Source organism: Panthera tigris, chromosome C2 (genome assembly GCF_018350195.1).
Source record: "Panthera tigris isolate Pti1 chromosome C2, P.tigris_Pti1_mat1.1, whole genome shotgun sequence".
Taxonomy (NCBI): Eukaryota; Metazoa; Chordata; class Mammalia; order Carnivora; family Felidae; genus Panthera; species Panthera tigris.
In genome coordinates this window covers 92,642,273-92,655,583 of record NC_056668.1, presented here as the reverse complement: position 1 = coordinate 92,655,583, position 13,311 = coordinate 92,642,273, and the positions used below count along the sequence as shown (strand labels likewise).

Here is a 13,311-nt window from a genome sequence, read left to right as displayed (position 1 = left end):
TTCCCTTTCTCTCTGCACCTCCACCATTTGCACTGTCTCTCTCTCAAAAAGTAAATAAAACATAAAAAAAAAAAAATGGAAAGGAGAGGGAGAAATAATCTCAAGTGCTACTGGCCAGATACAGACACTAAAAACATTTATTGCATTTCTTCATAATTAATTCTTTTCTACATATAGGATTTATATATAGTTGCATTATGCACTTAAATATCACTTGCAACCCTATTTCAGGTTTTAAAAAACGTTCCCAATGCACTATTATTATTTCTTACACGTAATTTTTCTCTCATTATTAAACCCACAGTTAATCTGCTTATTGCAAATGGGCATATAATTGAGGTCAAGTCTTCACTATTTTTTTGATGGCCTGTGTTCTATTTTCATTTCACCTTAACAATCCCATTTTTTCCATTCATTTGAACAGCAGCAACAAAAATATTGCTAAGTACGATCAAGGTATTCATATTGTTGTCATAGGAAATGCTAGTCTACAAGATAAAGCTGCTGTCAAAACTTAACTGGCAGACAGTATTACTTTAGGATACCTCAGATATTTACAAGTTAGTTGATAGTGTGGAAGAGGTAATTTATGAGTGTCAGTGCCTAATAAATGAAAGTGCAGGTTGTAGGAAAACTGAATTTTTGATATGGATAATTGCCTATGTTCATAAACTGTCAAATCTTAACTGAATCAATTCAGTACCATTAACTCTCTCCCACTCATAGCTGGGACCAGCTGTGGTGCAAAAATCATTCAATTCTTGGGTAATTTACTCGAATGTCAGAGATGTAAATTATTTTATCCTTGATGTAAATGTATTAATTTTGGAAACATGCCACTTAGTTTTTCCTGAAAAACTGTCATTAAAAATAGGTTAGATGAAAGTAAAAATAATGCAAACTTTCTTTAGTGTCTTTGGAAAAAACATAACCGATATTATAATACAAATGAGCTCATCCATTAATTCATTTACTTATTATTTCAACAAATATTTAATTGAATGCCTTCTAGGTGTTAGGCACTGTGGTTAATATGGTTCTGATAGTGTGGCTAGTTAGGAAAGACCTTCCAAGGAGTGGTAAAGTGAGCAAATGCTGAAGGATCAGTCAAAGTTGCCTTCTCTAGGTGAAAGGAATACAGATCAGAGGGATCGGTAGAGAGAAGAGCAGGTGCAAAAAACTCTTGAGAAGGAAGGCAGGTATAGAACTCAAGGAAAGTGCACATGGTGTAAGATGAAGCTGGAAATGTAAGTAGAGGTCAGTGCTTGCAGGCCCAGTAGGATGGAAGTGTTTTAAGGAGGTGCTCTGATGAGTCTGGATTCAGATAATGTCACCCTGAATGCAGGCAGGAGAATGGATTAAAAGAAGGCAATATGTATTCTTAGAGATCAATTACACCTTTTTCCTGCGACAACTTTAGAGAAGGTACTGTATGCCAGGAACTGTTGCTAGGTGCTGAAGATACATAGGTGAAGAAGACCAACAAGGCTCTTATGGAACTGAAAGTATCTTAGGGATAGTGGTACTTTTATAAGTATGATATAAAATATAGATATTAATATTTTAATAAAAAGAGTAGATTAATGAAAATAAAACTTTTGATCTTGATTTTGCCACTAACTAGTTATCTGACCTTGGTAAAGGAATAAAACCTCCAAGATGCTGGCATTGGTAAAAGTCATCTGTAAAATGAAGAATGAGACTAACAAGCTGAAATTTTTTTCCACATCTAGAATTTCACTAATCAAATTACATAATTTGAAATAATGGCCTCATCATATTTGGAAACCTCTTGCTCCATCAAGCAAAGCTAAGTCTCTTTGTCCAAGTGAAACTTTATGTGCTAAATTTGTATAGTCTTGCAAATCTATGTTAAGTGATTTATAGCCTAATGATTCATATGAATAAAGCTACAATTCAAATCCTAATTGCTGGCTATTGAGGTATGTAAAATAGCTTCTTCTGGCTCCCAGTGATTATAATTTCTAAAGCTTCTTTTATTGGCAGAGATCATGGGTTAAGAGATGCTGCATTATAACAAACTTGGAAATATGACATTTCCATTGGAAAATGTTATTAATTCCAAGGAAGGACAGAATTCCAAGGCTATTCATTAAAATTTTTGAAATCAAATCTTAAGAGATAAGTACTTAGAGAGACTGAATCTTTGTATCTCCTGTGGCATTAAATATAGCTATGTACTTCAAAAACGCTTTGAGGAGGGGCACCTGGGTGGGTCAGTTGGTTAAGTGTCCAACTCTTGATTTTGGCCCAGGTCATGATCTCATGATTTGTGAGATGGAGTCCCGTGTAGGGCTTTGTATGACAGCACAGAGCCTGCTTGGGATTCTCTCTCTCTCTCTCTCTCTCTCTCTCTCCCTCTGCCTCTCTCCTGTTTGTGTGTACACACTTGCACTTGTGTTCTCTCTCTTAAAAATGCTTTGGGGAGGTAAGGATGGTGATAGAAGGAGAAAACAATTTCATGAAATCTATGTGACATCCTAATGTTAATAGTTACAGTAAAATATTTAATCCTATGATGAAATGTTTAAATTTACTATAAAATAGTATTACTGATTGATGATGTAACATCTCACATTTTATTTATTTTTTATTTGAGAGAGAGAGCAGGGGAGAGGGGCAGTGGGAGAGAAACTTAAGCAGGCTCTACGCTCAGCACAGAGCCCAACACAGGGCTCGATCCCATGACTTTGGGTTTATGACCTGAGCTGAAATCAAGAGTTGGAGCTCAACTAACTGAGCCACCCAGGCGCCCCAACATTTCACACTTTAAAATAAAATCTAGAAGTTGTAATATATTTCGTTACAACTTTAGGTGATAAAATCAAAGTCCAGTACAACAAACATTGCCCATTTGTTGCAACAGATTTAATAATTTTCCAGATATACTCTTATTAGGGAGGGTATTGGGTGGAGAAAGATATCCCATAGCTCAAAAGTAACTTTCCTAACTCCCCATTCTCTGCTGCTCTGAAGAAGCTGAAAGATGGAGACGGAGGGGAAGGGGATGGAGGAAAAAGGAAATATGAAGACGAGGGAATTAACTAGAAGGAGGAACAAGTATGAGATGGGAGTCAAGAGAGTCCAGAGTGTCACCCAGCTTGGAGATGGAGGTGGGAAAGCTGATCCTCCAAAGGAGGAATCTCAGTAGTTCTATCTTTCACATTTCATTTTCTCCATCTCCATAATTTTTACCCCCCCCCCACTCTAGAAACTATTTTATTGCTTGAGGGAAAATGTCAACACACTTCAATATATTAAGTACTTAAATTCAGTTAAATTCCTTCAGTATTTTGTATCTTAAAACCTGTTCATTCAGTATTTTGGGAGTTGTGGATGACACATAAGAATTAATGGTTTATTCTTTCAAGCTACTCCTCATTTTCATTTATCTACCCCATACAAACAGAGGTTGATATATAATTATAATAACTGTATTTCCAGTGAAGGGGCCTAGAGAGAGAGGCAAACATTTAACACAAAGAATCTTACCTAGGACCTGCCTTGGAAGGGGACAAAGTCCTGGCCAAGGGCAATAGCAAGAGAGCCATGTCTTCCAGACAAGAGGAGACAGCTCGAGCACAGCAGGACAGCAGGGTTTCTTTAAAGGAGAAAAGGAAGACTAGATTTGGTGTAGAAGAAAAATTGTCCTCCTTCTGCTAGAAAAGAAAGCACTGGAGGTCTTGGCTGCTTCAAGCTTGGAGCTTCGTTGGAGAGGGGTTAGTTTGTGGCTAGGGTAGCGTGGGGCAAAGGGAAGCATAGGTGCCATTGCTGCGGTGGTCGGGGTGAGAAGGCAGTGTAATGAACATCAGTCCCATCAGGCAATTACAGGGCTTAGCTGACACAAGAGCAGTAGTAAAAGTCATAGTAATATTAACAGCTAACATGTATTAGATGTTTACCATATACCAGCATGTTTTTAAAAATTTTTTTATTAATTTTTTTTTTTTTTTTTTTTTTTTTTTTTTTTTACTGTTTATTTATTTTTGAGAGACAGAGACAGCATGAGCAGGAGAGGGGCAGAGAAAGGGAGACATAGAATCTGAAGCAGGCTCCAGGCTCTGAGCTGTCAGCACAGAGCCTGACAAGGGGCTCCAACTCACGAACTGCGAGATCATGACCTGAGCCGAAGTTGGATGCCCAACCGACTAAGCCACCCAGGCACCCCCAGAATATGTTTTAATTACATATATTAATATATATTAAACATACAGAATATGTTTCAGTATATGTTAACTCTTTCACAACAGTACTATGAAGTACTATTAAACCCTTTTATAGAAGGTAAAACTGAGGCACAGAGAAGTTAAATAACTTGCTTGAGGCCATACGGATAGGAAATGTAAAAGGAGGTTACATGGTTATGAAATGGAAGAAGACTATTGCCTGTTTGTTAGTCAAACTGCCATATATTCCAAAAGCAATCAAGTATAGCTTTTGCTAGGCTAGCATACATTTCGTGTGCTGATACCACATAGTCATTAGATTTGGGTGCAAAACTAGTTTAACAGACCAGTGCACAGAGGAAATAGGCTGCTTCCTTCGCTGGCTTAATATATTTCAGTGATGAGAATTTTTGGAATGCTGGGCACACCCCGGTTTCAGTATGCAAAAGCACATTCCAAAGCGAAATTTCAATTACTATTTTTTTTTCCGTTTGCCTTGACGGTTATCACAGCATTGTAATGAAGGGCACACTGCAAATCTTCTTCATTTATAAAGAAGGAAATCAAGGATTACCAGATTGTGTCACTTTTTAGATTACATTATGAAATTTTCAGGTGTTCTAAATTGGCCTGACAAAATCAGGAAAACTTGTAAATTCTCACCTGTGTGTGAGGTTCGGAAGTATTCCATTCCAAAGTACAAGTTTTCCTTCTCTTACTGGAATTTAAGATTTGGGCAAAGGATTCCCCTCCTTTCCTTAAATCAGAGATTAGGTGGGAACCCTGGGTGGGGGATTATTGTTTTTAAAGAGATAATATTAATAGGGTATTATATTTAGAAGTTGAAGAAAATAAAAGATTGTTTTTACAATAGCAATCGTAATTACAGGACAAACGATAAAATCTTGGCTAGACCTCACAGGAAAGAAAAGATCTCACGGTGAGGGGAGGAGGCAGCAGGAAGCTGCTCACTCTCGCTCCAGGAGATTCTAGAATCTCCCTAAGTATTTTTACATTTGTTCAAATACAAGCTTATGTTTAAAAAAAAAAAAAAAAAAAGTCCGAGAAACACTAAGAATTTATTCCAGTCACCCGTTAAATTTGCCAGACCAGAGAAGTGCCTACATACATCAGAATTTATTTATTTATGCTTAAAAAAAACCTTTAATGTTTATTTATTATTTTGAGAGACACAGACTGCGAGCAGGGTAGGGGCAGAGAGTGGGAGGGAGACACGAAATCCAAAACGGGCTCAAGCCAGTTGTGGGGCTTGAACTCACGGAGCACCAGACCATGACCAGAGCCAAACTCTGATGCTTAACTGACTGAGCCACCCAGGCGCCCATACATCAGAATTTAAATAACTGGCTGCTGATTTGAAGTCTACCTGGAGAGTCCCCGAATTCCCAAGTCCTGGCTCTGTCACTCCAACAGAACTACCAAAGTGAAAACACTTTTAGCCAACTTTAAATAACATTCCTAAAGCAGAAAGCATACAGGCAGGAAAATCAGCTCCAGGCAACCCGTAGGGGCACAGATTTAAAGGATTTAGTGACAGTTAGTAATAAAGTTGGCAGGGGAGAAGAATCCACTCAAACTTGACTCAGGAAATGGGATGTTTACTGAGTAAACAAGCGGTAGCCACAGACACACCTGCCACTCCCAGAGAAGCCCAGGAGCTACCACTTCCACCTTCCGGCCACATCCGGGCACTTCTCTTACAACCCCCCCCCCCCCCCCCCCCCGCCCCCGACGTTCGGACGTCTGAGCCGTTGGGTTTATTTGAAACACACGCAGAACCAATCAATCGGCGTCTGAGGCGAGGTGGGCGGGGAGCAGCGGCCAATCACCGCCCCTCTGGAGACCCCAGCCTATGGGATGGAGGTTGACATCACGCGCCAATCGGCATGGCTTTTAGAGAAAGCGGCTCACTTTTTGAATTGTTTGTTGCTGACACCGGCGAGGAATGGCGGTAACAGTGAGGGGAATCGGTGCTTGAAAAGGTGGACTTTCAAGGCGATTTTTGAGAGTGGTGAGGACTTTGTGGGTGTGGGTAGGGGAGGTGGGAGTGGGCCAACCTTCCCGGAGCAGTGGACCCCTTCTCTAGTCCGACTGCCCCGCCCCGATGACCGCGAATTCCGGAGCATCCCTGCCCAGGCTTCCTGGCTCTGGAAACCCCCCCACCGCACTCCCGACAGCTGGGCCGTGACGCGCAGTGGGATCCCGAAGTCCCCCAGGTTGCTGGGCATCTTCACTCGCTCACCTGGTTAGATATTTCTTCCGGAAGAATGTCTGGGTGAAGGGAGGGAGTTGGGAAGAGTGCTCTCGACTAGCCGCATTGTCCTCTGCGGCTCTGGCGGCCGGCAGCTGCAGCCTTTGTGGGCTTATCTCAGAGTGTTTAGTGGTTTCACTCTAAGATTCTTCTTGGTGTCTTCTCTTTAGGAAGCTTAGTTTTTAGTTTTTAAAACGCCAGCTTATTCCGGCCTCTCCCCAACCCCTCCGCGTGCGCCTTCCTCCCCGGTACAGATTTGTTTGGCTTGGTGGTTAAAAGTGCAGCCTCTGGAATCAGCCTGGATTTGAATCCCTGTTTTAATGACTTGGGTGGTTACTTAACCTCTCTTTTCTAGGCTTCTTTATGAGATGGAGACAATAATAATAGTACCTGCCTCTTAGGATTGTTTCAAAGATTAGATAAATACAAGTAAAAGACTTAGAACAATATCTGCCACATATTGAACATTAAACCGATATTAACCAAAATTTTTATGTTAACACTAATGTTATTATTGTCAGTAATAACAACCATCATACCCACTATTGTATTTAGCTCCTCTGAAAGATGATTGCTTTAAAAAAAAAAAAAAGGTAAAGGGAAACCTAAAGTGAGTATTTAAGTGACAGGTTTTCTGTTTGGGATGAAAAGAGGCATGTTTTACTGTTATTTAGTCAAAAACTGCTTGAGTATGTTCTTGGATGAGAAATAACCTTAGTATAGTTTATGAACACTGATCCTCTTGTCTTTATTTAAAAAGTTTACAGGGTGCCCTGGGTGGCTCAATCCATTAAGTGTCTGACCTCAGTTCAGGTTATGATCTTGTAGTTTGTGAGTTCGAGTCCCCAGCCCTGTGTTGGGCTCTGTGCTGACAGTTAAGAGCCTGGAGCCTGCTTAGGATTCTGTGTCTCCCTCTTTCTCTCCCTCTCCCGTTCGTACTCTAATCTCTTTCTCTCTCTCTCAAAAATAAATAAACATTAAAAAAAATTTTTTTAAAAAGCTTGCAGAATACATGAATATGAAAATGTGATTAGTGCATTTCCATTTGTAATCAGAGTGTTGGATATTGTCATCAACTTTCCATGCAGCTCTTTTTTTCCCTAAAAAAAGCCTTCCTCCCCGGTACAGATTTCAGCAATAAATTGATCATATATAGTATTATCAGAGACAATTTTAATTTTTAATTACCTATTTTGATGATATTTAAACAGGCAAAGGAGAGGAGTGCCTGGGTGGGTTAGTCAGTTGAGTCTCCCACTCTTTTTTTTTAAGTTTATTTATTTATTTATGGGTGAGAGAGAGGGAGAGAGAGCACAAGCTGGGGAGGGGCAGAGATTGAGAGGGAGACACAAAATCTAAAGCAGGCTCCGAGTTGTCAGTGCAGAGCCTCACCGAGGGGCTTGAGCTCACCAACCCTGAGATCATGACCTGAACCAAAGTCAGACACTTAGGTGTCCCAAGCCTCCCACTCTTGATGTTGGCTCAGATCATGATCCCAGGGTCATGGATGGGATCGAGCCCTGTGTCCAGCTCCATGGTGAGTGTGGAGCCTGCTTGACTATTAAGAATCTCCCTCCTCCATTCTTTAAAGTATATTAGTTCATCTCTTGACTTTTAAGTTTCTTTTAAGAGAACTTTGAATGAAAGCCTTTTCTTTTTCACTGGTAACAATTATACGTAAGAGACTTAACCAACAAAAAAAATAAGGGCTGGATAGAATATGTTGTTGATTCTAAATAAAGTCTCTTATTAGCAACTATTGGAACATTCCTTTGGAGATCCTTAGAATAATGATTGATATAGATGTATGGGAAGACAATAAAAAATGTCTACATTGTGAATATTAGGAAGGTTAGCAATTGTTGCTCATTTTAAGATGTCATCTATTAAGTTTTCATGACAACTAAATTTGATTTTCTTTCACCGATTTGAAAACTGAGTGCAGAGTTAGATGGGAACCTGAGTCGCCTGGCTTTGAAGTGCTCACCTAACAATTATGCTGAGGTCTGTGGTTATCATTAGTGTGCATATCTTCACTTCCAGATGTATCACCATCCAGAAATGATGCTAATGATACCGTACTGTTTCTCCACAGCATATAGTTTACTTAAACTATTACTTTGATAAAAACCAGGTGGATGATATTTGTATATTTTATTAATCTAAAAAAAGTAGGGAAGTATAAAATAGATCAGACATGTACCTCCAGATAAAGATAGGACCTTCTCTTTATATTTGTCCAATATTCTGGAAATTAACTTAAAGATAATAATAAACTTACATAACAACCTTTGATTTGAATTGATGAAAATTCACTTAACTTTTCTTTATTCCCTGCTTGCCTAACTTTTCAACTCTTAAGTCCTGGAAGTCTAAAAAAAAAAAAAAAAAAGATTTTCTTTCATTGTCCACAGTCATAGTGACACTAATCCCTGCATAATTATCTTGTTAAATCTTTTAAAGGAGAGATGACTGTAAAGTAATAAGAAAATACAGATAAGCGGGCAATCCACTTATACATGAGATATACAGAGAAATCCACAGAGAATGAGTCAAGAGCAGTGGGTTGGGGGTTGAAAGATGTGCTAGGTGGAGAATTGAGCACTATTAAATGTAAGTGGGTGTGGAGTAAATTGTGATCTGTGTTTAAAAAATGTTGAGAAATACACTGTGACTGGAGCATACAGTATATGTGGAATGTGGGAATTGAACAGGAGATGAGGTTGAATAGGTAGGCTAAGACCAATTTTAAACCTGATGGTGAATTTGGACCATCAGGAGGAGTGCCCATGGAAGTTCTTAAGCAGGGAGGTGATATGGTCACTTTTGTTTTTAGGACTATACCCCAGGAAACCATGTGGAGAGTGACCTGAAGAAACAGATGATAAAGTTGTTTGGGGCTGTTGTATTTGACCATTGTGGCATTGAGCACAGAGAAGAGGGACCGGGTCTCAGCTCTTTTTTTCCTACAATTTGACGCTGCTCTAGCAATAAAATGATAATCAGAGATACTTCCTATGAGGTTCCAGAGTACTTGAGATGGGATTGGTAGGGATTTGGGGGAGGACAAAGAACGTAGAGGAAAGAGTAAGGATAGATCTAGTTTTTGACTGGGATTATTTGAGAGATGGTAATAATATAATGAACATAGGAAGAGGAATAGGTTGGTTGAGGGCAAAGGTGTGGGGGAGGGAGATAGAATATTTATGACTACCTTCTGAATTTTCATTATACGTCTGATAATGTTTTGAGTACTTTTCATACATTGTTATTTTTACTATATTCCTATGAGTCATGCATTAGTATCTTTATTTTACAGAAGAGGAAACTGAGGCTCAGAGAACTTGAATGACTTTTCTTTGGTTCAGTATTAAGAAAAATGAGTAATGCTACTTTTTATAGATTCTAGATATAAAAGTAGAGCCTCTAATGCTTGTTTTTGCCCAATGATCATGTATTTTTATTCAAACTCTATTTTTTCAGTCAACGTAGAAGAGTACAAACAATGGCTGACAGTAGTGTATTAACATCCACTATTGAAAGGACAAGCTTGGCAGACTCCTCTATTTTTGATTCTAAAGTTACTGAAATTTCCAAGGAAAATGTACTTATTGGATCTGCTTCATATGTTGAAGGTAAACCTGTTAATCAGCTTTAAAACACCAAATCACTATTTTAATCCTAAGCTTACTAACTAGGGACTTAGGATTTAAATGTGATACTAACTGTTAAGATAAAGTACAGTTATTCAGTAAATATTTGTTGACAGAATCTCTTTATACTGTGTAGATTTTTTTGTTTTTATTTTAATTCCATGTTAGTTAACATACAGTGTTAATATTGTTTTAAGGTATACAATATAGTAATTCAGCCCTTCCATACATTACCCTCTGCTCATAACCTATTTAACCCATCCCTCCCACCCCCTCCCCTTGGGTAACCATCAGTTTATTCTCTATAATTAAGAGTCTCTTGCTTTGTCTATTGTCTCTCTCTTATTTTTTCCCTTTGCTTGTTTGTTTTGTTTCTTAAATTCCACATGTGAGTGAAATCATATGGTATTTGTCTTTCTCTGACTTATTTCTCTAAGCATAATACTCTAGCTCCATCCATATTATTGCAAATGGGAAGATTTCATTTTTTTTTATGGCTGAATAATATTCTATTGTATTTATATATACCATATCTTTATTCATTCATCAATTGGTGGATACTTGGCTTCCATAATTTGGCTATTGTAGATAATCCTGCTATACATATAGGGGTGCATGTATCACTTTGAATTAGTGTTCTTGTATTCTTTGGGTAAATACCTAGTAGTGTGATTGCTATATCACGAGATAGGTCTATTTTTAACTTTTGAGGAACCTCCATGTTGTTTTTCAGAGTGGCTGTGCCAGTTTGCATTCCCACCAGCAGTGCACAGGGTTTCTTTTTCTCCACATCCTCACCAACACTGTTGTTTCTTGTTTTGTCGACTTTAGCCATTTATATATACTGTGTAGATTTTTGGTTATTGTTTGGATTAATGCTTCCCAACTTTGAAGGAGAAAGCATCTTATTGTTCAATATTGCTTTTTTCTGTATGGGAGGGCAATGTAGCTGCCACACTGTTGGTTAGAATTTATTCAGTTATGACCGGTCAGGTGAAGAGCCACTTCTTCACTTGACCGCTTTATAAATGGGTCTGTCCTGAGGCAGCATCCACTGTTGAAGAGGATGGCTGTGCAAGATAGTGAATGCTTTTTTTTGATTAGGAGGGGTGCTGATGTTTGTATACTCTACTACAGTGTGTTTTCTCTTTCTCTAAAGTGATAGATGGCCAAATTTGTAAAAATAAACTAGGAATTAAGTCATTTTGATCTGAGAGAATATTATGATCTCCTCAAAGATGGAAAACATGCCAGATATAGCCAAAAAGGGATTAAGGAACTGCTAATTTTGATGTTGTTACCTGATAAACATATTTAAACATTTTTAATTTTAATAGAAGAAATGCCTCAAATTGAAACGAGAATGATATTGGTTCAAGAAGCTGGAAAACAAGAAGAACTTATACAAGCTTTAAAGGTATGGAGTTTTAGCTTTTTTTAAAAAAAGGTAATTTTTCTTCCATCAGCATTTAAATAATTTTATAGTTTTCTTAATCTTATACTTAAGTCTCTTTTCCACAGACTATTAAAATAATGGAAGTCCCTGTTATAAAGATAAGAGAAAGTTGTCCTGGAAAATCGGATGAAAAATTAATAAAAAGTGTTGTTAATATGGTAGGTCAAGCATTTCATTGCATGTGGCATGCTGCACTACTCTTGATTGTGTTCTTATATTCCACTTAATAGTGATTGGACCTAAATTAGGCACAAGGTATATTTTGTGCACTTCGAAGCTAGAGGAATAGAAACTTTTATATTTATTTTTAAAATTTGGATATTTCTGAAACCCCAAACTATAGTATGTTTCATAAGTAGCAAAATCCTTACTACTTTGTTCTTGTTAAATTTAAAAGTCACATCATATGTATCTACAAAGATCTGATGTTTTTCTTTCTTTAAACCCTTTGGCTTCTTTTTTTTTTTTTTTTTTTCCATTAATTTTATGTTTACTCCAAACTCTTGCTTTATTTCCAAATTATAAATCATAATAAATGACAGTCATCAGGGAATTTGTCCCAGCATATGAAATATATCTAATTCTGTCTTAGCAGTTATATTAGTTTGTGAGGGCTGTGGTAACAAAATACTGAGACTGGGTGGTTTAAGCCACAGAAATGAAATGTATTTTCTCAAAGTTCTGGAGGCTTGAAGTCTAAGATCAAGATGTTGGCATCTTGATCTCTCTTGAGATCTCTTTCCTTGGCTTGCAGATGGCTCTGCTTTTTTACTGTGTCTTTCTTTACATGGCCTTTCTGTGCATGCACATCCCTGATACCTCCTGTGTGTCCAAGTTTCCTTTTCTTAAAGTACACCAATTAGACTGGATTAGAGCCCACCTACATGATCTCATTTAATCTTGATTACCTCTTAAAAGGCCCTATCCAAATATAGTCTCATTTTGAGGTATGGGGTTTAGGGCGTCAATGGTTTAGGGCGTCTTGAGGATACACAATTCAGTTCATCACATCAGGCTAGCAATAAAACCCAAACAATTTACTGACCTTTCAGAATTTTCTTTTAAATGGTTCTGTTCTTTTGGGGCGCCTGGGTGTCTCAGTCAGTTAAGCGTCTGACTTCAGCTCAGGTCATGGTCTCACAGTTCATGAGTTCGAGCCCCGCGTCGGGCTCTGTGCTAACAGCTTGGAGCCTGGAGCCTGCTTCGGATTCTGTGTCGCCCTCTCTGCTCCTCCCCCACTCGTGCTCTGTCTCTCTCTCTCTCCTTCAAAAATAAATAAAAACATTAAAAAAGAATTTATAAAAAAATAAATGGTTCTGTTCTTTTTGCACAGGCGCCATGCAGGTACTTAAATACCTTCATTCTTTTTTGTAAATGTACATTATAAAATTTTATGCTAAATGGTAACTTGCCTTTTTATATCCTACATTTGCTGTGTGGCAACTGCCAACATATTTCATATCTTTCTATTTCTCTCATATATACTGAAATGATTAAGTTAATCTGCACCCTTTTTGTAGATTAAAAAAATTTTTTTTAATGTTTATTTTTGAGAAACAGTGTGAGCAGGGGAGGGGCAGAGAGAGAGAGAGAGAGAGAGAGAGAGAGACACAGAATCTGAAGAGGCTCCAGGCTCTGAGCTCTCAGCACAGAGCCTGATGTGGGGCTCGAACTCACAAGCTGTGAGATCATGACCTGAGCCGAAGTTGGATGCTTAACTGACTGAGCCACCCAGCTGCCACC

General features: G+C 38.3%; 1 protein-coding gene across 12 annotated transcripts in view; it reads left to right on the top strand.

Annotated features, from left to right (window-relative positions):
- The first annotated feature begins 6,110 nt into the window (after positions 1 to 6,110).
- Positions 6,111 to 13,311, top strand: part of ECT2 (epithelial cell transforming 2) — a 64,374-nt gene continuing 57,173 nt past the window's right edge. For 4 of the 12 annotated variants that reach the window (XR_006207595.1, XR_006207599.1, XM_042956603.1 and 1 more), the window contains exons 1-4: positions 9,486 to 9,507; positions 9,943 to 10,094; positions 11,450 to 11,529; positions 11,634 to 11,726. Coding sequence is in view for 4 of the 12 variants with exons in the window: in XM_042956603.1 (XP_042812537.1) it covers positions 9,965 to 10,094; positions 11,450 to 11,529; positions 11,634 to 11,726 (303 nt within the window). In the remaining 8 variants the exon portion in view is untranslated. The other 8 variants (XR_006207601.1, XM_042956606.1, XM_042956604.1 and 5 more) reach the window with 5 other exon arrangements.